The sequence below is a fragment of the Cavenderia fasciculata genome, assembly GCF_000203815.1.
Source record: "Cavenderia fasciculata unplaced genomic scaffold Scf_Dfasci-F-a-25c12.r2-5, whole genome shotgun sequence".
NCBI lineage: Eukaryota > Evosea > Eumycetozoa > Acytosteliales > Cavenderiaceae > Cavenderia > Cavenderia fasciculata.
The window spans coordinates 4,042,673-4,063,944 of record NW_004457729.1 but is presented as its reverse complement, the minus strand read 5'-3'; the positions used below and the strand labels follow the sequence as shown (position 1 = coordinate 4,063,944).

General features: G+C 34.0%; 13 protein-coding genes across 13 annotated transcripts; 7 read left to right on the top strand and 6 right to left on the bottom strand.

The window, feature by feature from the left end:
• Positions 1 to 165: 165 nt before the first annotated feature.
• Positions 166 to 1,651, bottom strand: iptB (putative isopentenyltransferase; the record flags this gene model as incomplete). The annotated part of the gene is made up of 2 exons (XM_004359871.1): positions 166 to 1,437; positions 1,511 to 1,651. The coding sequence occupies 2 exons, from the start codon at positions 1,649 to 1,651 to the stop codon at positions 166 to 168; spliced, it is 1,413 nt and encodes a 470-aa protein (XP_004359928.1).
• Positions 1,652 to 1,979: 328 nt separating this feature from the next.
• On the top strand, positions 1,980 to 3,615 carry rps14 (40S ribosomal protein S14; the record flags this gene model as incomplete). The annotated part of the gene is made up of 4 exons (XM_004359870.1): positions 1,980 to 2,105; positions 2,210 to 2,535; positions 3,207 to 3,319; positions 3,440 to 3,615. The coding sequence occupies 4 exons, from the start codon at positions 1,980 to 1,982 to the stop codon at positions 3,613 to 3,615; spliced, it is 741 nt and encodes a 246-aa protein (XP_004359927.1).
• A 146-nt stretch (positions 3,616 to 3,761) lies between these two features.
• DFA_01965 (uncharacterized protein) lies at positions 3,762 to 4,176 on the top strand (the record flags this gene model as incomplete). The annotated part of the gene is made up of 2 exons (XM_004359869.1): positions 3,762 to 3,803; positions 4,123 to 4,176. The coding sequence occupies 2 exons, from the start codon at positions 3,762 to 3,764 to the stop codon at positions 4,174 to 4,176; spliced, it is 96 nt and encodes a 31-aa protein (XP_004359926.1).
• A 109-nt stretch (positions 4,177 to 4,285) lies between these two features.
• DFA_01964 (uncharacterized protein) lies at positions 4,286 to 5,811 on the bottom strand (the record flags this gene model as incomplete). The annotated part of the gene is made up of 2 exons (XM_004359868.1): positions 4,286 to 4,903; positions 5,212 to 5,811. 2 exons carry the CDS (start codon positions 5,809 to 5,811, stop codon positions 4,286 to 4,288), a joined length of 1,218 nt encoding a protein of 405 aa, XP_004359925.1.
• Positions 5,812 to 6,107: 296 nt separating this feature from the next.
• Positions 6,108 to 7,079, bottom strand: DFA_01963 (uncharacterized protein; the record flags this gene model as incomplete). Its single annotated transcript, XM_004359867.1, has 1 exon — positions 6,108 to 7,079. The coding sequence occupies one exon, from the start codon at positions 7,077 to 7,079 to the stop codon at positions 6,108 to 6,110; it is 972 nt and encodes a 323-aa protein (XP_004359924.1).
• Positions 7,080 to 7,331: 252 nt separating this feature from the next.
• DFA_01962 (uncharacterized protein) lies at positions 7,332 to 8,047 on the top strand (the record flags this gene model as incomplete). Its single annotated transcript, XM_004359866.1, has 3 exons — positions 7,332 to 7,638; positions 7,707 to 7,792; positions 7,862 to 8,047. 3 exons carry the CDS (start codon positions 7,332 to 7,334, stop codon positions 8,045 to 8,047), a joined length of 579 nt encoding a protein of 192 aa, XP_004359923.1.
• A 361-nt stretch (positions 8,048 to 8,408) lies between these two features.
• DFA_01961 (uncharacterized protein) lies at positions 8,409 to 9,307 on the bottom strand (the record flags this gene model as incomplete). Its single annotated transcript, XM_004359865.1, has 2 exons — positions 8,409 to 8,636; positions 9,227 to 9,307. 2 exons carry the CDS (start codon positions 9,305 to 9,307, stop codon positions 8,409 to 8,411), a joined length of 309 nt encoding a protein of 102 aa, XP_004359922.1.
• Positions 9,308 to 9,399: 92 nt separating this feature from the next.
• Positions 9,400 to 9,735, top strand: DFA_01960 (uncharacterized protein; the record flags this gene model as incomplete). The annotated part of the gene is made up of 2 exons (XM_004359864.1): positions 9,400 to 9,510; positions 9,658 to 9,735. 2 exons carry the CDS (start codon positions 9,400 to 9,402, stop codon positions 9,733 to 9,735), a joined length of 189 nt encoding a protein of 62 aa, XP_004359921.1.
• Positions 9,736 to 9,925: 190 nt separating this feature from the next.
• On the bottom strand, positions 9,926 to 12,336 carry DFA_01959 (VCP-like ATPase; the record flags this gene model as incomplete). The annotated part of the gene is made up of 2 exons (XM_004359863.1): positions 9,926 to 11,734; positions 11,803 to 12,336. The coding sequence occupies 2 exons, from the start codon at positions 12,334 to 12,336 to the stop codon at positions 9,926 to 9,928; spliced, it is 2,343 nt and encodes a 780-aa protein (XP_004359920.1).
• Positions 12,337 to 12,791: 455 nt separating this feature from the next.
• On the top strand, positions 12,792 to 13,718 carry DFA_01958 (uncharacterized protein; the record flags this gene model as incomplete). Its single annotated transcript, XM_004359862.1, has 1 exon — positions 12,792 to 13,718. One exon carries the CDS (start codon positions 12,792 to 12,794, stop codon positions 13,716 to 13,718), a length of 927 nt encoding a protein of 308 aa, XP_004359919.1.
• A 71-nt stretch (positions 13,719 to 13,789) lies between these two features.
• Positions 13,790 to 16,238, bottom strand: DFA_01957 (uncharacterized protein; the record flags this gene model as incomplete). Its single annotated transcript, XM_004359861.1, has 2 exons — positions 13,790 to 14,018; positions 14,080 to 16,238. The coding sequence occupies 2 exons, from the start codon at positions 16,236 to 16,238 to the stop codon at positions 13,790 to 13,792; spliced, it is 2,388 nt and encodes a 795-aa protein (XP_004359918.1).
• Positions 16,239 to 16,612: 374 nt separating this feature from the next.
• DFA_01956 (uncharacterized protein) lies at positions 16,613 to 17,773 on the top strand (the record flags this gene model as incomplete). The annotated part of the gene is made up of 3 exons (XM_004359860.1): positions 16,613 to 16,844; positions 16,923 to 17,169; positions 17,239 to 17,773. The coding sequence occupies 3 exons, from the start codon at positions 16,613 to 16,615 to the stop codon at positions 17,771 to 17,773; spliced, it is 1,014 nt and encodes a 337-aa protein (XP_004359917.1).
• A 1,199-nt stretch (positions 17,774 to 18,972) lies between these two features.
• Positions 18,973 to 21,113, top strand: DFA_01955 (uncharacterized protein; the record flags this gene model as incomplete). Its single annotated transcript, XM_004359859.1, has 5 exons — positions 18,973 to 19,095; positions 19,124 to 19,170; positions 19,318 to 19,394; positions 19,488 to 19,940; positions 20,023 to 21,113. The coding sequence occupies 5 exons, from the start codon at positions 18,973 to 18,975 to the stop codon at positions 21,111 to 21,113; spliced, it is 1,791 nt and encodes a 596-aa protein (XP_004359916.1).
• Between the last annotated feature and the right edge of the window lie 159 nt (positions 21,114 to 21,272).

The window sequence follows — 21,272 nt, the reverse complement described above, 5'->3', positions numbered from 1 at the left end:
ATATATATATATATACACACAAATTCTATATCTTTTCTATATTTAATGAAATAATGAATCGAGGAGTTCACAAACAACATAGAGAGGAAAAGGAAAATTTTTAAAATTAAATTAAAAATTACTTTTTTCGATGAAACCCACTTATGAAACCTATTTTTTTTTTTATTATTCATTCTTTGTTTGTTCTTGTCTCAACTTTTGTCTTTCTAATCTTTTCTTTTGATTTTTATGTTTTTTAGAGATTAAATGATTTGTCCATTGAAGTTGACCATTTAATTCTTTATTGCCACAGATTTCACAATAATATTTTTTCCATTCATCCAAATTTGATGATTGCGACAGAGATGATTTACTTTTTTTTCTTTCTCTTTTTGATTCTTCATCTGATTCTTTTTCTTTTTCTTCTTCTTCTTGTTCTAGTTCAATTTTATTTTCTTTACCATTTAAATAATTATTTATAATATCAAAAGATTTTTGTTTAACATTTTCATTCCAATTGTTTAAATTTGAAGTATCCAATTTATGAATAAATAATTTGTTTTGACCAGATAATTTTTTAATCCATTTTCTTTGATTGACTGCATATCTTTTTGTCCTCGTCTTGGTTTGCATCAATGCCTGTGCCAATTCCTTTTCTTGTAATTCCAAACTATCATTATTCTTTTTGGATTTGTAATAATTGTACATTTCTTTTACACCAATCGATTGACAAACACCTTTTGTAAAGTTCTCTGTCGTCTGTTGGTTTATATTTGGATGATCAAATATTTCAAATATTTCCTTTACCAAACCTCTTGCAACCATTTCATCTACACGATCAATTAATCTCTTTTCCAATACATCGTCTTGACAATCCAACCAAATCAAACAACTCGAAAATCTTTCAACCTTGTCTTGTTGTTGTTTTAATATAATATCACTATGTTTTTGACCAGTCGTATACCAAATATCCAAACTTCTTTTAATCTTTCTACTATCATTTTTATGTAATTTGTTTGCCATTAATTCATCAACTTGTTTTAATTTTTCAAAACTATATTCTCTATTAGTCGAAGAAGAAGAAGAGGAAGATGAAGAGTTGTTGATATCATCTTGTTCTATTGTTTCTTCTGTTTCATCATCTTTGTTATCAAAAGAAACAAGAGAATTATTCCAAAGTATAGAAGTTGTATAATAATGAGTACCACCAACGATGATTGGTACTTTACCTCTATCCAATATATCATTGATGATTGGTATGACGGTACTTGTAAACATTCCAATATTATAATTTGTAGTATCTATATCAATGATACTCATCATGTGATGTGTTATAGATTGCATCTCTTCATTGCTAACCTTGTTGGTTATTATATCTGCTCCTTTATATAATTGCATTGAATCACTACTAATAATCTCTCCATGAAATTTTATTGCCAATTCTATTGCCAACTTTGACTAGTATGATAGTAAAATATAAGTAAATTCTAAACTTTTAAAACCTTACTACTCATGTTTTCTCTTACAATACCTTTCCAACACCTGTTGTACCAAGTATAAATATAACTAATTTATCTTTAAATCTATTCTCTATTATTTTATTATCATTTTCTGTTGTACTAGTTGTACTAGTTGTACTCGTCGTACTAGTCGTACTAGTAATATCATTCATCTTTTTTAATCTATTTCATTTGACTGTCACAAGATCAGGTGATCGGCTCCGTTTCGCGTAGAGAGAGGGCAATTATTTTTTGTCATTTTGAAATGAATTTTATCAAAAAAAAATGTTTGTGTAAAATTTTCGTTTGGGCGCATGCCGATGGTCACCGCAACCAAATGAACGATATTTGGGTATCCTTTCTTTCCTTTTCTCTCCACCGAAATCGTATGTAGAGAGACAGACAGACAGATTGAAAAAAAGAGATCACAGATAGATGTGATGTAAAGAGAAGATTACTTACTCCTATTTCCAACCTATACCTTACACACTACATTAGACAATGTCAAAGAAGGAAGTTAAAGCCCCAAAGGTTGTTGAGTTGCTCTCCGCCAAGATTGGTGCCAAGCCAAACGAAGAAGTCTTCGCTGTTGCCCATATCTTTGCCTCTTTCAATGATACTTTCGTCGTATGTGAACAACAGCAACAGAATTAGTATTAACAACAGAGAGAATAGAGAAACTAACATCAATTTCCAACTATATAATACACTTGACACGCATAAAATTTTAGCACATTACTGATCTTTCCTCAAAGGAAACTATCATCCGTATCACTGGTGGTATGATGGTCAAGACTGATCGTGATGAATCCTCCCCATACGCTGCTACCATGGCCGCCCAAGCCGTCGCTGCTCGTTGCAAGGAAGTTGGTGTCACTGCCCTCCACGTTAAGCTCAGAGCTACCGGTGGTACTGGTTCCAAGACCCCAGGTCCAGGTGCTCAATCTGCTTTGCGTTCTCTTGCTCGTTCTGGCATGAAAATCGGTAGAATTGAAGATGTCACTCCGATTCCAAGTGACAGTACAAGAAGAAAAGGAGGCCATCGCGGTAGAAGATTGTAAGAAAACGAGTAGCTCCTATTCATTTGTGTCTTAATGTGTTAGAACAACACCATTGGATGAATAAATATACTTTATATCTATAAACAATCATTATTTTATTACAACTTTGATTATCTGTTTAATTTTATTTGTTGGATATTTTTGGTTTTTTTTTTGCCCACAATTCAAACCCACACACTTTGTGTTTTAGTGTATTGTTCATCATTAATTATCACTAGTTACACATTGAATTAGAGGATTGTCTGTTATTGGTTCTCTATAGGAGGAGAACATCACTTGTTGATATCAACAAGTATTTGACAGACAATCCTCTAAACAGTTTAGCAATGATATCAGCAAAATAATCTTTGTAATAGAGTAGACAAGCAGCCTTCTTGATAACATGGTATGGTTTTCTCTTAATTGATATCTTATTCAAAGTTCCTTATCCACACCAAAGAACCTCTATGCTATACACTCGACAGTGAGCTTAACCAAAAGGCTGGAAAGATCCCACTTGATAATATCACCATTGGATATATTTACGAATCTTGCAAGTGTCATTCCCATGCTCCAGTCAAAGTAACATCGGTCACCAAGGTCCAAATATGCCAACCAGTTATCACCAAGAGAGACTATCGACAACTATACTGATATGAAAGGCATCGATCCAACCTTTTATCCATAGAGATGAACATGGTTATGGAAACCGTGCCAAATACCAATGTCTAACCTGTACTGGCGGCATTACAGTATCTTACAAGGTCCTCATCAACTGTACCTACGAAAACAATGAGAATTGTATCAAGAGTCAGTGCAAATCTTGTATCACTGCAAAGACACCTCTTTCTGGTTACCAAACCATATCCATAGAAGAAAGCACAATGGACTGAATCTCGAGGCGAAACCAATCTTCTATAGATCTTATGTTGTTCGCTGTCCGTTCAAAATTACCATCAACAAGAGAACTCTGTGTGATCTCTCCATCTCCTTGTATTCAATGCTTTTTTTGTTGTGACAACTCGAGGCAAACTTTGGCTATCATCTTTGCAAGCGATGATGGGGCCATTTCTTTTCAAGATATCCATCAATCTTGAAAAGAAAAGTCTCCATCAATGGGAATCTCCCAACCGACACAAAAATCATTCTCGAGTATTGTGGAATGGTGGATACATTTTAGAGTCTTTTAAAAAGGTATGGAATGTGACATGTAAGAATCAACAGGACTTTTGGTTTTAAAGGTATGAAATCCTCAAGACAAGGATTAATCAAAGAGATGGTCTTGGTTAGGTAGATTCGTGTTTGGTACTATATTGCATTTGGTGGCGTGTTGTCGTTTTATATAGCTTGATTTAAAGAACCTTTTGCAAATGAGTATCAATGTGTCGAAACACTAAAAGTACATTAGGCAAAAGGTTCTTTAAATGATCCCAAAAAAAAAAAAACAAAGAAAATCAAATAAATATCAAAAATAATATTTGTAAAATTTATAAATAAATAGCGGGTTACTTTTTTGTTTTGTTTTTGTTTATCAACTATAAATATACCTATAAAAAAATTAAGGAATTAATTAATTTATTAAATTTTTTAAATTTTTTTTTTAGTTGGACATTGATATACATTGGCAAAGTATCGGTCAGAATCCGGGGCGGAAATAAGATTGATTTCACGACAAACAAGGTCCAAAGCATTGGATTCAAAGGCAAAGTAACTAGTAACCAAATGGAGCCTCGGGATTCGTGATGGGCAAACAAAAGGTTCTTTAAATCAGGGTTGTCCACAAACAACCAGATGGCCATTACCACATTCACAAATGTAATATAGTACCAAGAACGAATCTACTTTAACCAAGACTATCTCTCTAATAGGTTGTTTGATATAATTATCAAAAAATGTCATTGTACAGGACGGTAATGTTACGTCAGAGATACTTGAATGATCACCAAAAAAGAATAGTCGCTTGGATGATTCCTCGATACCTGAAACTGAAGTACTGGTGTATGTGAGAACATGACAAGCTCTGTGTTTGGCTTCTCGGTTCAGGGTCTTGAAGATGAGGCGTTGAATCCCTTGGATGGCCTTTTCTTGGTCACCGAATTGGTGCACAAACAAGTGTGAAATGCGCAGCAGACTGGTGTAGTGCTTACTTGAATAATAGTTTGGCTCACCAAACTGACTATTGGGGAGCTTTCCCAAGAAGAAACGATGCTTTTCATCAACTTCGATACACAATCCCAAGACATATCCATCGTCTTTTGGACCAATGAGGACTTGTTGTAAAGTATCAGAGTCCGTCTTGAGGAAAGATCCAATCCTGAATAAAAGACGAAAATCTGAATACGTTGCACTGCGGGTAAGGATAGCATTATTATTGTTAGTTCTGTCCTGTTGTTGTTGTTGTTGTTGTTGTTGCAGGTGAAAGTGATTGAATAAATGATTGTTTTGGTGCGCGAAAAGATCGATCGATTTTATTCGTAGTGATGAGAGGGGTTCAAGATCACTTCAAAAAAGATATTTTTTTATTTAAAAAAAAGATACGTATAACCCAAAAAATTTATTCATCCAATGGTGTTGTTCTAACACATTAAGACACAAATGAATAGGAGCTACTCGTTTTCTTACAATCTTCTACCACGATGGCTTCCTGACAAAAAGGTTGGTTATCAAATATCATTATAAACCAACTTTTTTACATCTTCAATTCTACCGATTTTCATGCCAGAACGGGCAAGAAAACGCAAAACAGATTGAGCACCTGGACCTGGGGTCTTGGAAAGTCTTTCTTGTTCCAAGCGTTCATTCTCGAGTCTCTCTTGTTCCAAACGTTCATTTTCTAGTCTTTCCTTTTCCAAACGTTCATTCTCGAGTCTTTCTTTTTCCAAACGTTCATTTTCCACTCTTTCTTGTTCGATACGCTCCTTTTCCAAACGTTCATTTTCCACTCTTTCCTTTTCCAAAAGTTCATTTTCGAGTCTTTCTTGTTCCAAACGTTCGTTTTCGAGTCTTTCTTGTTCGATACGCTCCTTTTCTAGTCTTTCCTTTTCCAAACGCTCGTTTTCGAGTCTTTCCTTTTCCAAGCGTTCACTCTCGAGTCTCTCTTGTTCCAAACGTTCGTTTTCAAGTCTTTCTTGTTCCAAGCGTTCGGTTTCAAGTCTCTCTTGTTCAATACGCTCCTTTTCCAAGCGTTCATTCTCCAGTCTTTCCTTTTCCAAACGTTCGTTTTCAATTCTTTCCGTCAAGCGTTGGTCGAGCAAGATCGACTTCATCGGCGGAGAATACACCACTCCATCCATATATCTTGTAAGGCTTCATTAGTTTCTCTATTTCATAATCGTATAGCCCAGGTGATTGCTCCTTTGTGAACTTTGGAAAGTTCTCTTGCACTCCACGCTCTCCACCCGACTCTGGCACATCTTGTAGCGGGGTAAGCGCCAATACGCTCTCACATTTGCATCCACCATCTTGATCCTCAGGCGGCAAATCGGCCAAGACCGATTCTTTAGCGTGGGAAGCGGCAAGACGCTCTAGTTTGTTGATCCTGGGTAACGATGTTAATTCTGTAATTCTTGAGTGGATGCCACTGAGTATATCATTTCTTTCTTCTGCAGGTTTGTGTTCCATCTTTTTCTTGTAACAATTTAGTTGTATCTGCTGATGTTAAATGATCTCTTAAGTTGTACAATTGTTGACCAAATTCCTCATTGTTCTTTTTAATTATTTTATTCTTCTGTGTTGGTGTACTTCCATCATCAAAGGGTACAAATCTATTAGTTGTTGCTCTTGATCTTGGTGGTAAAAAGCTGATATTAATCTTCTTATCCTCTATGAATTTAGCAATCAAATCTTTTACATTATTTCTTTCAACCTCTTCTTTCGCCTCTCTTCTTATCTTTTCAATATCTTGATTGAATCTTTGTTGATCTTCCTCTGATTTCTCCTTTAATGAAATGATCTTCTCCTCTGCTTCTCTTACCTTGTTGATCTCTTGATTTAGTTGTTCTTCAAGTTGACGTTGCTGCTCTAGTGCATCTTGCTGCACGCCACGCTGTTGGTGTTCCTCCATAAAACGCTCTAGTTGTGATTTGATTAAATTAGCATCCATATTTGCCATTCTCTTTTCAGTCAACGCCATATTTACTAATAATTCATCATGTTGTTTCTGTTTGTCTGCACGACGAGTAATCCTTTCTATCTTGTCACTTTCATATTCTTTTACTTTCTTTATCATTGCACCTTTACTATCATCAGATTGATTGGTAAAGTATTTTAATAAGTGTTGAGGTATTTGTTGTTCAAGTGCCTCTTGTTGCACGCCACGCTGTTGTAGAAGGGGGTGTTTATCTAAAATTGCCATTGGTGCGAAGCACAGATTCTCTGCTGCAACCTTTGATTCTTTCATCAATGATTCTTTAAAGTTTGAATCTTGTATGTTTCTGATATAGTCAGAGCGTAACACTATCAGGTGATCGATGAATATATGAATATCTGCAGACATTAGAGCTCTAATGATAGGTGTGTGGGAAGTGGAAACACGCTTGAGTTCTTTGATTAATGATCTCATGATTTCCTTGTCGGTCTTCTTTGACTTAATGTAATACTTCTTACCTTTCTTAATCACGTATCTTCTCCCGGATTTTTTGTATGATATGCGTTTTTGATTCGGTAGAAAATAATTAAATTAAAAGGGGTAGAGGGTGTGGTTTCAGAGTCATTAATTGAACAATAGTTAGCTATAAATACGATGCATTCTATGTAGTCTTAATCATTACATTATTAGTTGCATCATTCATTCTTTATTCCTTCTATTATTCATATGACAACTTCAACATCATCAACCGGCCCAGTCGCTCCACAACGTCGTGACCTCACTCTCTTTGTTCACTACCGTAGTGATGTAACCAAGATCAGTTTTAACAATGTTGCCGACCACGACGATCTCCGTCCCATCATTCGAGCCAATCCAGAGTTCGTTATTCCTCGTGGTGCTATGCTTCTCTTTGCCGAGCCACCATCAAATGACAACAATGCCCCTGCTCGTGTACCCCTTGATCCCCTTGCTGCTGTCACTCTAGCCGATGGTGCTCACCTCTATGTTGAGGTTGAGGAACCCTCCGAGTCTGGTAAGTAACTTGATTTCATTTATTATTAAAGAAAGTATTAATTTTTTTCTCTCTCGTATCATCATCAGATCACAAAAGAAAAGATTTAGAGGATTCATCAGACTTAAGAAAGAGATTGAAGATGACTGAAGAAAAGTATTCAGAGTTGGAAGAGGTATATATCAATCTTTTATTTACTCAAAACATTGGCATCACTTACACGTAGGTATATTTGTTTATCTAGATTGTTCGAAAACTAGCTAATGGGTCATTACTTGTAGGGGCAAAGGACTTGACCAACGTCAAGGAGATTGAGGCCGCCAAGAGTACCGCATTGGTTCCCTACATTCCTCGACCTTGTCACTTTGGCAAATGCACCTGTGAGGATTTTATGGAAGGACCGAACTACATGTGGAAGAAAGAACTGTAGCCATTCAAATGTCCATCACTATCCTGGAGAAGAACCCCCACAAGCTCCACAAGCTCCACAATCACCAAAGCCACCAAAGAGACCTTTTCTCAAATCATTATTCAACATTAAATAAATAAATCTTTACAATATCTCTATTATCTATGTAGCATGATAAATTATATGATTTTAATGTCATTTGTTTTGGAATAAATCCGACATTTATGGGTAGGGTTAGGGTTTAATGATGTTTGATTAGGTGTGAAATATCCTGTAAGGATAATTGGTCGTTCTTGACTGGTGCATCTTGTTGCACACCACGCTTTTCTGATATGTATATAATAATATTATATTAAAGTGCATCCCAAACTTCCAAGTTTGATCAAGGTACCACAACTTTATTTTCTTGGTCTTCTCTTTTTTTACCATATCCCATTTGCTCGGCAACTGAACCAATCTTTCCTGCAAAGGGTACAACTCCATCCAAACTCTTTGCAACTTTTGATATTGCTTTGGTGTCTTGCAACCAACCATTTACTTTCTTAATTGCATACCAAAATCCTGCTCCTTGCATCGGTATTGGCCGATTGCCGCCCCTCTGTTTTCTGCTCTTGGGAGAGATAGAAAAAATATGGTTAACAAAAAGAAAGAAATATTTTGGGGGATGTAATAACTATATAGATACTTCGTATATATAATTAGTTTGAGAGGTATAAATTATAATATGATATATATATATATAAATAATGAGTATATAAATAATAATACTTTAGATTAGATTGTAAGGATAAAATATTTTGTAATAAAATAAAAGTGGAATTGGAAAGGAATGAATAATATTATAGTGATAATGAATAATGAAAAATTGAATATAGAATATGGAATGTAGAATGAATCTTTATTGGATTATTCTAATCCTTTTTATAAATTGATGATCCAGACGACTAACTGACGATAGTTAGTCGTTAGTATTTTATCCAAAATACTTTACATATTTGACTGTTCCTAACCAGGATTGAGTATATTGAGTTCAATGATATATCAATGAAATATCATTGAGATATCATTGATTTTAAACAATCTAGATCTAACAGGGGATAATTTAATTTAATTCATCTTTATAAATACCTGATAGTCTTTAGGTTGTTGGCTGATTTTTTCAGATCTGTGAGTTGTCCCTTTTTAGTATTACCATCAAACACTTCCGAGTGGATCTTTTGCAACCGAATCCAATACTTTTTGGTAACCTTTTTGAGCAGCCCTACGTTTAACATCATTCATTTCTTTCCACAACGCCTCTATATATTCGATTGTGTTCTTGTTGAATTGTTTAAGGTGACCTCTTTCAGGAATTCGGAGAGATAGAGTCGACGATGAGACAACGATGGAGCGCTCCAATTGAGGATGGACCATTGGAATTGGTGGACGCATCAAGGAGACCAGAGGATGGAGCAAGGGGACTGGAAGGGACAAGGAGACCAGAGGTTTGACCAAAGAGACCAGAGGATTGCCCAAGGAGGCCAGACGGTTGACCAGAGGGAGCAAAGGGGACTTGATGGAACAAAGGATCTCGGAGAGGAGGGGTTACCTTTAATGGTGTTGTTCTATCACATTAATACACAAATGAATAGCAAACTAGCATTGTGGCTTACAATCTTCTTCCTCTATGTCCACCTTTGACACAAAAGGTTAAACCAATATCATTATAAACCAACTTTTTTACATCTTCAATTCTACCGATTTTCATGCCAGAACGGGCAAGAAAACGCAAAACAGATTGAGCACCTGGACCTGGGGTCTTGGAACCAGTACCACCAGTAGCTCTGAGCTTAACGTGGAGGGCAGTGACACCAACTTTTTTTGTGATTTGATTGACTTGACATAAATTTATGTTGCTATTTATTTATTATTTAAAACCTTATCAAAATGAACATTTTTAATGAACTTTTCAGCAATATCCAACTGCAGCGCACCAAGACCAGCCCGATTACAAAGATATTGTATGCCAGCACCACTATAACCATCTGTCAATTCGACCAACCTATCCAAATCCAAATCTCGATCAAAAGCCATCCTACTAGCAATGACGCGACCAATCATATCACGACGGTCATCTTGGGTGGGCAAACCAACATAGAGTTGAGCTTCAAATCTACCTGGACGAAGCAACGCTGCATCGACAAGATCCAATCGGGTGGTACAGCCCATGAAAAATATCTGTGATTTGATTTGGATACCATCCATTTCATTTAAAAGTTGACTAAGTATACGACTCTGCACATTGCTTCCACCTTCACCAGCATCCATATGTGATCTAGAGAGACATATAGAATCGATTTCGTCAAAAAACAATATACACGGTGACGACAGACGAGCACGAGCAAAAATATCACGAATGATTCTTTCACTCTCACCCAACCATTTGCTGAAAATGTCCGATCCCTTGATCGATATGAAATTGACATTCATCTTTGCGGCAGCAGCTCTAACCAATAATGTCTTTCCACATCCAGATGGACCATACAAAATGACACCAGAACTAGGTTGTAAAGAGAGATTAGAAAATGTCTTTGCATGAATCAATGGCCATTCTATCATTTCTATTAATCTTTGTTTAATTTCACTATATCCTCCAACTGATTCCCATGGGTTATTATTATTATTATTATTGATTTTTAAAACATCAAAATGTGTCATTGTTGATGGTGTAATCGTTGAAATTATTTTTATAAAATCCATTAATTCTAAATTATTATTATTTTGATTATTATTATGACTGGATAATTTTGTCAATATTGTAGTTGAAAATAGTTTATATAAATCTCTATAAATAAATCCAGGTGTTTGAATTGATAATTCTTGACATATATTATTATTATTAATTTCATTGTCATTGTAATTATTTTTAATCAATGATTTTAAAATGGTGAATCTTTGTTGTTGTGATGGAATTGAAATTTTAATGAATCTATCAATACGTGAAGCACGTAATAGTAATTGATTAACATTTTCTATTGATCTAGATGTACAAATAATCATTTGATTGTTTAATAATGAATCTATAAAACTACATAGTTTTAATAATAATGGTGATTGTCTATCTTGACTCGACGACGACGAAGATTCACCTCTACCAAATGAAATATCAATACCATCAAATATAAATATAGTATTGATTGACGTGTCAATTGTAGGTCTATCATTTTGAGATTTTTCCAAAAATCCAGAATCTATATAAACCAATTTAAATGGTTTATCCATTACTGTTGTCGTTGGATAATTACAAACATATTGAATTAATTCCAAAGTTTGAGTACCTTGTTCTCCAACCACCATAACACCTCTTAATGAATCTCTTATTGTCTTTGTCAATAAATTTGTTGTACCACCCTTATTGTGTTGACGACCGACATCAAATTTTATAGTCAATATAGAATTCAATTCTTTCATTTCCTCTTCCAAATGAATGACCTTGTCAAATAATAATTTCTTTTGTTTTCCTCTATTCTCTTGTTCCTTTTCTTTTGTATTTGTTTTTAATCTTATCATCATCTTTGATTCACAATTTAAATAAATTGGTTCCTTTACATTGACATTGAACTCTTCATAGTTGTTTGAACCTTTTTGTTGTTGTTTTAATATCTTTTCAATTTTAATTAAAAATGGTATACCCATTATATTTAATCTAATCATTACATTGTTTAGAATCTAAAAAAGAAGATTGATTAATATAATTGATAAAAAGAAAAGTGATATGTTATATATATATTACATACAGGTTTATCTAATAAATATCTCTTTATAGATGATAAAGAAGAATCTCTATCAAGTATATTAAATCTATCAATATTATAAACACTTTGTGAATGATCTTGAATATAATCAATTTCTATTATTATTAAAGCATTTGAATAAGATAATGAGGAAGAAGAAGAAGATGGAGGAGGAGTGATTGGATAAAGATCAAGTTGTAATACATTGTTATTAAATAAATACTGTTCTTTTTCTTGATCTTGCTTGATTATATTATCTAATATCCATGATGGTAATATTGAATTATAACTACTATCACTATTACTATTATTATTAAAGAGTGGATGTAATTGTATTAAAAGTTTATCATTATTACCAACAAGAGGTAAATCAATTAATACATATTGATAAATATTTATAATCGTCGTTGCACTATCATTATCGTTGTTATTATTATTATTACTATTGATATAAAGAGTAGATATTCTACATATATCATCATTTAAATTAGCAGATACATCTTTACTATCTTTAAATAATGATTTTATCTTTATCATTCTATAGAGAAGAACAAAAGATCATCGATCAATGATCGTCGTCTTTTTACTAAATTTCTATCTTTTTATTTTTAATTTTTATTGATGATCTCTCATTAAATTTTGTTATTATGTTTGTTGGGATTGATGTGGTAAAGACTGAAAGTCTAACCCTAACCCTTATTACTTTCAAGGTTACGGTGAAATCAAATCAATGTGTTACACTTTTTAGTTAACCTTGTGGTTGGTTGGTTGGTTCAACTCACAAACACATTAAATGGTTCTGTTAACGCCAGCAGTCTATGGATTAGTCGACTATTAGATTAAAGTCAAGTGTATCATCATCATCACAAACACAAACACAATAATGTGTTTTGATTTGATTGGATTGGATAAAGAATTTAATATTTAATATTGGACAGTCAACTATTTAAATTTGTCTTAAAATATTATTATTATTACTCTTTTTTCTAAAAATGATTAAAATACTATTATTATTATTAATATCTATTTCAATAATATTTGTTAATGGACAAGATACAACATGTTCAACAAAATTACAACCATTTATATCGGCTGGTGTAAATTATCAATGTAATCAAGTAGCAATTACTGGTATTCAATCTAGTACTGGTAGTATACTCAGTGTAAAGGCAAATGTATTCTTTTATCGTTACTATGATGGTCTACGTCAAAACACTGCCAGTCAATTACTTTCATCGGAATCTGTATCGTGTGATGCACCAACCAATACCAATCAACCATTCTCATCTGCCACTGGTCTAAGTGAATTAATTATCTATAGAAATGCTACCATTCAATTTGGTAGCAATCCATTGGTATCATTACAATGTAGTTCGTCGTCATCCAATTTATTTACATTTCAACTTGCCGATTCAACAAGTTTTCAACTATTTATAAAGACTCTACCAATTGAATTGGGTTGTCCTTCTCTAAAATGGAAAGATACTTGTACAACCTCTACCACCGGTACCACTACAGGTTCACCGGTTACTACTACTACCACCACCACCTCTACTACTACAGGTTCACCAGTTACTACTACCACCTCTACCACTACAGGACCACCATTTACTCAACCACCACGTAATATTCCATTGATTTCATTTAAAAATGTTACCAATCAATGGGTTAGTGAAGGTAAAACTTATTATCAATTTACTCATACCATTGTCAACCCAAATGTCTATGATGTCAAAGATGTTAAATTAACAATTCAAGGTCAATTTAATCCAACTCAATATTGGAACATAGTCATTCAAGACAATACTATCATCTTGCCAGATTATGCCAATCCACTCAAAGCTGGTAAATGGGTTGATTTTGGTTATATTGTAACAGACAAGGATAGTTTTACTTTTACTCCAACTTTTACAAAATAAAAAGAATTTATGGAAATATTATTATTATTTTTTATTAAAATATACAAAGTTGTTGTCTCTCCTATTTTCCATTAACAAAAAGGAGACATACAAAAATTATTAATTAAATTGGTAAGATCGGCATTGATACCTTTTGATTGTCTAGTGATATCTTGTAAATTGGTTATAGTAGATTGAACTGATGTTTCCAAAGATGGTGTTGTCAATTCCTTATTTAATGTTTTAAGCATATCTGTCCATCTTTTTTGAATACCCATAGATACATCATAATTTTTGTTATACAAATTCTTTTCTCTTGCCCTAAAATAAATAAATATTAATATATATATTACAATATTACTTTTTTGTTTTTTTTACATACACTGGTTCAGCCAAATCACAATATAAAGCAATTTGACTTGGATCAACAAATTCTTTTTCTCTTGGTGTTGTTGGTTGTGATATGGTTGTAGATGAAGTGGTTGGTGAGGCTGTCTTGTCATTATCCAACAAGAATTGTAATGGAAGTGGAAGATCTGGCTTTCTCGAAGTTGAAGAGGAGGAAAAACTACCAAATATTTTTGAACCAAATGATATCTTTCTTTTTGGTAATTGATTGGATGTTGTTGTTGATGATGTTACAGAGTTTAGTGATGGTGTACCTCCATTTGCAACATGTGATAGTTTGGATGATGTATTGGAACTGGTTGATGATACTGATGGTGGGTTGATATCATCTTGGTCATCATTAATGTCTGCTGACGACAAGTGACTTGTATTTACATTTTCATCATTATCATCGTCAGAATCATCTTCTTCATCCTCTTCTCCTGATACGATTTTAACAATTGGTGCATGTGGAACTTTAAAGTGTGTTGTTTCATGTTCATTCAATTCATTGGATCGGATATCTGGAGATTGAGCTATAAATGTGAGGTTGCTAGTTTCTAAACGCTCAACTTGAATTCTTTCTTGTTCCAAACGTTCCTTTTCAAGTCTTTCTTGTTCTAAACGTTCATTTTCTAGTCTTTCCTTTTCCAAACGTTCATTTGCAAGTCTTTCTTGCTCGACGCGCTCCTTATTGACTCTTTCTTGTTCCAAACGTTCGGCAAGTTCTTTTTCAAGTCTTTCTTGCTCCAAACGTTCAACGTGTCCCTTTTCAAGTCTTTCTTGTTCCAAACGTTCATTTTCAAGTCTTTCCTTTTCCAAACGTTCAATGCACTCCTTTTCAAGTCTTTCTTGTTCTAAACGTTCGGCAAGTTCCTTTTCAAGTCTTTCTTGCTCCAAACGTTCAACGCGTTCCTTTTCAAGTCTTTCTTGTTCGATACGTTCAACACGTTCCTTTTCCAGTCTCTCTTGTTCCAAACGTTCAACACGTTCCTTTTCCAGTCTTTCTTGTTCAATACGTTCATTTTCAAGTCTTTCCTTTTCCAAACGTTCGTTTTCGAGTCTTTCTTGTTCCAAACGTTCCTTTTCAAGTCTCTCTTTTTCCAAGCGCTCGGTTTCAAGTCTCTCCTTTTCCAAGCGTTCCTTTTCCAAACGTTCCTTTTCGAGTCTTTCCTTCTCCAAACGTTCGCTCTCGAGTCTTTCTAGTTCCAAACGTTCGTTTTCAAGTCTCTCTTGTTCCAAACGTTCGTTTTCCACTCTCTCTTGTTCGATACGCTCCTTTTCTAGTCTTTCTTTTTCCAAACGTTCGTTTTCAAGTCTCTCTTGTTCCAAACGTTCCTTTTCGAGTCTCTCTTGTTCCAAACGTTCATTTTCAAGTCTTTCCTTTTCGAAACGTTCCTTCTCGAGTCTCTCTTGTTCTAAACGTTCATTTTCTAGTCTTTCCTTTTCCAAACGCTCATTTTCGAGTCTTTCCTTTTCCAAATGTTCGTTTTCAAGTCTCTCCTTTTCCAAGCGTTCCTTTTCCAAACGTTCATTTTCGAGTCGTTCCTTTTCCAAACGTTCCTTCTCGAGTCTCTCTTGTTCAACTCGTTCATTTTCGAGTCGTTCCTTTTCCAAGCGTTCCTTTTCGATTCTTTCTTGTTCCAAACGTTCGGTTTCAAGTCTCTCCTTTTCCAAACTTTCCTTTTCGATTCTTTCTTGTTCCAAACGTTCGTTTTCAAGTCTCTCTTGTTCAACTCGTTCCTTTTCGATTCTTTCTTGTTCCAAACGTTCATTTTCCAAACGTTCATTTTCAAGTCTTTCTTGTTCTTTGATAGCTAATCTTTCAGCATGATCTCTTTTCAATCTCAGTTGTTCCTCTTTTTCAGCTTCATCGTCTTGTTGTTGTTGTTGTTGTTGAAGATTATCGTCTATTATTTCTTGAGATTCAATGGGAGTAGTCGAAGCAGTCATAAAGTCCAACAAATCACTACCTAGTGCCAATTCAGCATCTTCGTAGCCCTCTTGATCCTCTTCATAATATTCCTCTTCTTGTTGTGGTTGTTCTTCTTGTTCCATCTCCTCTTCTGCTTCTTGTTGTCCAACACTGCTGCTGCTACTATCTTCATCTTCGTCACTGTCTTCACCCATGACAATTCGTTTATTTTTGCTCATTATTTATTATTAACGTTCAACTAATAATTTAGATGATGGTTGTAATTTACTACTATGTATCTGCAGATGAATTATATTAATACTCTTGTTATTGCTATTGTTATTGTTGTTGATAACAAGAGTTATTAATATGTTGATTATTTGTATAAAAGAGAGAGAGAGAGAGAGAGATGAATGAAAGAAAGAATTGATTGAGGGGGAGGGAATGTTTAAACAAGGTGCCCGTTAAATTGAAAGATAGACCTAAGAAGAAGCGACAGATTTTTCCTCTTCACTTTCAAAGAAAAATAAATTTTAATTATAAGATCTTTAAAAGAGAAAATTAAAAAAATTAAATAGTTTGCTTTATTTCATTTTATCACTCCTCATTCACAATGTCAACCTCATCTACCCAATCAATGCAAGTAGATATGTCAGAAACAACAGGTTCAACAACTACTGCTAGCCAGCAACCTCAACATATTTCCTCCAACACAAGTCCAAATCAATTCCTCATAGATTTGGATCGTTTAAAGCTTTTATATGAAGCAAAGGGAATGTCAGAACAAGAGTTTGACAAAAGAAGGAAAGAGATTATTGACAGAGCCACGAATACTTCAATCCAAGGTGAGTACCAATAGGAGCAATATATTATAATACTTATCTTACAAAAAATAGTTTACTAATACTTTGTAATTACATTAGGACCCTTGGCTTCTCCTCAGCATCAAACCCCAGAAGATATTCAAAGTTATATAAGACAAAATTTTGGACAGTTTCAACCATTTACTTTCACAAACCTCACCCAGATCAATCCCTCAGAGGATTTAAACCATGCACCTGATAACTATGTTGGTGATAGATTTACATTTCAAAATCAAATAGCAGCAAGAAGAATATACTTAGACTGTATTACTAAAATGTATAATGAATGGAGCACAATTGGAGATGCGTATGTAACTGTAGTAAACTTTTCGATATATTAGAATATCTACAAAATAATCATTATCTATTTGTATAGATCCACGTGTGAACCTGCCAAGTTAGTCAAGTTACCAGTATTATGCGGTGCAGGGGGTATAGGCAAAACCACATTTGTTAGAAAAGCACTTGAAAAAGAGCTTCAAGATCCATCTAGCCCAAGGGGCGAGGAAATCACTCAATTAGTTCGTGATTGTGTTGAAGGTAGCATGATATTTCGATTGGATCTTCGAGAGGGAATCGATTTCATTGTTCGCCTCCTTTATGTCTCCATTACTTTTGCGCCCAAGAGGGTTGATTACGATACTTTTCAAAATATTATCAAACAAATGTGGCCCAATCTGACCCTTAAACAAGCCATCGACTTTATTCGCTTCATCAACAAAATACCAAAAGACTCAACTAGACTTGAGGTGCTTCACATTGACGAAACAAATCAAATCACCAACACCTCTGGAAGTTCTTATTTACAAAATATATTATTGAGCATCACACAAAGCACTGTTCTTTCTCAAGATACTTTCATCGTTTGTGCCCTCTCTGGTACCCACGCAATTGACCTGTACTCTTACTGACAACATCTGGACTCAATTTTACAACAATCCCATTGGCTTTAATGAAAGATACTGACATTGAGAATATCATCAGTAAGCTCCTCCAGAACAATGGCTTTACAAATATTCCCACCCCAATGAATTTATTGTGCCAGAATCTTTTTTATGTATGTGGAGGAAAACCAAGATTCTTAAGTATCATGCTCATGTGTATTATGAGGTAAGTAAAAAGGTAACATAATTTCTTTTTTCCCACTAACTTTTTATCTGCTCTAGGGACGGAAAATATCTTAGCCCAAAGAAATTGTTCAATTTTGTCTGCAATCCCTCACCCTCACTTTGTACGGAATATTTGAAAGACACAGTGGCCTACCTCAACCGAGTGTATACCAAATACACCCAGTTTACTGACAGTCCAGATATCAAAAACAATCTTTCAACCATTATCTACTACTCGACCATTGGTAAGGAAATCACAAGACAGGAAATAATTGGTGATTTATCTTACAATATTGGACACATGGAGTCGACCGGCTTTTTGTTTGTTGAATCGCACCCTACGGTGACCAAAACATCATTTGGAAAGGTGTATATTAATCATAGATACACTATTCGCTTTCCCCTTATTCTTGTCCACCTGATGGAACAGAGATGCAATCAAAGCTTTGGTTTGAAAAAGATCTATGGAGACTTGGATTTTCATCTGTCGTCAGGATCGAATGAAATTAGAGATCTCAACATGTTGGTGTATCGAACACAGATGCTCCAACAACATAGAAATCACAACCCCTTTTTTTTGTTATCAGATCTTCTTTCCCCAGTCGCCCTACCTCCCAATGTAAAGGATATTGAGCTCCAATTCCCAACAAACGAGGGGTGCTATCAAATTCAAATACTCCATCACCATGTTACTCGTTCCAACTTTGCAGAGTTTTGCAAAAACAAAACCAATGGTTATGTTGCATTTAATAATGGCTCTAATGCCCCATTTGCAGATTCATTCCTTTTGTTCAAGGACAAACGCAACAAAACCTTTGCTTTGCTCATCCAAAGCAAACATAGTATTACAAGTAAAGGAATGAATTTGAATATGAAATTTTTGTAAGAGCAACAAAATCACTCACTCATCCATCTTCTTTCAACAACAATAGTGAACGAAAAGTCCATACCCCTTTGAGAACATTCAAAAGGAATTTGATAAGTCTCAAGTCGATAACAGCATGCTTATCTACATCACCGACAAAGTTTATGTTGATCAAACCAATCTTCTGGTATTGGTCATTGGTAAACGTCAACACTCGGAGCTATTTGGAGAACTTTTAGCCCATATTAGAGCTTCACAAGTCAGTGACAATAAACAAATCTTTTCAGACTATAGATAATTATGATACCCGTACAACTTATTACTTTTCTCTACCGTATAATCTTAAAATAAAACATTTATCATCACATTAATTTAAAAGGGACACCAAAAGAATAATATTGTTTTCAAAATTTGAAATCAATTAGTTTTCGACTTTAATAGAAGATATAAATAATTAATTAATTGTAATAATATTGAAAAGAGACACGACAGCGATGTTTAAATCTTTCTCTGCTTGGTTTGCTCCAGATGTACCAAGTGATATTAGATCAAAGTGGAGTAAGATTAGATTGTAAAAGAGAGATAGACACAACAAGATATTAGAGCACAGCAGATTCATTTACCATTTCCTTTCTTTTCATTTCTGTATAGGATCAAATGGTGGAAATTTAACATCAGGTTATGAAAGTGCATACTTTTGGTTTGTCAATGATATCTATCAGAAAGATGCTTATCAGATCATTACGGGAGACTATGGAAAGACTGTACATGCAATTCAATATCATTGGGTTGGTCACTGTTTGGAGAGTGAATCATTACAGAGTTGTGTTGGTTATTTGGTATCAAGATTGGAAGCTGCTTCAAACGAACATTTGTATCTTGAAAGACTAGAAAAAGATACTCTAGAAGAGGAAAGACGTAAACTACAGACACTCACCGAAGATGATTTGGATCTAAATTTAAACTATAATTTATTTGGTGGTGGAGGAGGAGGAGGAGGAGACAAATCATTTACACATATCGACGATTCATCATATGATAATATCAAACCTCTCTTTTCATCAATAACCTCTCCAAGGACTGATAGATCTATATATGGTGATTGTATGAAAAACTATTAAGAATAATAAGAATAAGAAGAATAGTATACTTAATACCTATTTTTTTTTTTTTTTACATCTTATAGATAGTAACTTTTATAATATAAATCAATCAACTGAATCGATAGCAATGGTTTCATCAACACCTATCAAAGAATATAACAAAAATGATTTTAGTGTTACTATTATGGATACACCAAAACAAAAACAACAACCAATTCGTATGCAATCGCTTACACTTTCACCTACGCAATCTATTGGATCACCTCCTCATTATCAACAACAACAACAAGCGATATCCCCTCCTCCTCCTTCATCTTTTAGTACATTTGACAGCGATGATGATGATGAAAAGAAGAAAAAGAAAAAGACTACCATCATGATACCAATACAATATGAACATCAAGAGATTAGTGAGGACTCTAATGACAATTTTATAACATTACCTTCAGATTTACCTAAAATCAATCAATACACAAATTATCAGAATAATGAGAAAAATAATAATAATAATATTCATATTGATCTAAATGAAGATAGACAACAACATAGAAATAACAATAATAATAATAATAATAATAGTAGTCATTTTCATACTAATAATAATAATAGTTTTAGAAATCTGTTAAAAAAGGCAGAGAAACAAGAAGATATAGATCTTATTGACAATGGTAGCGACGATGATGTAATTGGAGAGGATTTTTATCGATACCCAATTCGCAATACCAACAACAACAACAATCATGTACATAATATTAACCAAACAGATTCTCCTTTTAAACCTACGCAACAACAACAACAAACCCAAAGAGCACAAGTGGATAAATCTCCATATTTCCCAACTACTAGTAATACCTATCAACAACCAAAACAACCAAAACAACAACAACAACAATATAGTAACAACAAATCGGCAATTTCCCTTGATGATGATGATGTAGAAGATCCTATAAGTCAATCTCCTCCATGGTCATCTAAACCTTTTCAAAATAATCAAAATAATCAAAATAATAATAATAATTTAAAAGGTAGAAATAATAATAATATTTATAATAATAATAATCAATATAAAAGTATTATGTCATCCCCACCACCAAGTCCATCAAAAATTTCAAAACCTACACCAATACCAATTAAATCTCCTACCAAACCAACTATTATTGATTTGGATGATTAATATATATATTTATAAAAAGAATAGTGAATTATATAATTATAATTCAACTAGTTTCTGGGTGGTATTTTTGTATTTTATTTTATTTTTGGGGAAAGGGGAGGAGTAAATTTTGGAAATTATACATCATCATGACTTTTAAATAATGTTGTTATTTTGTAT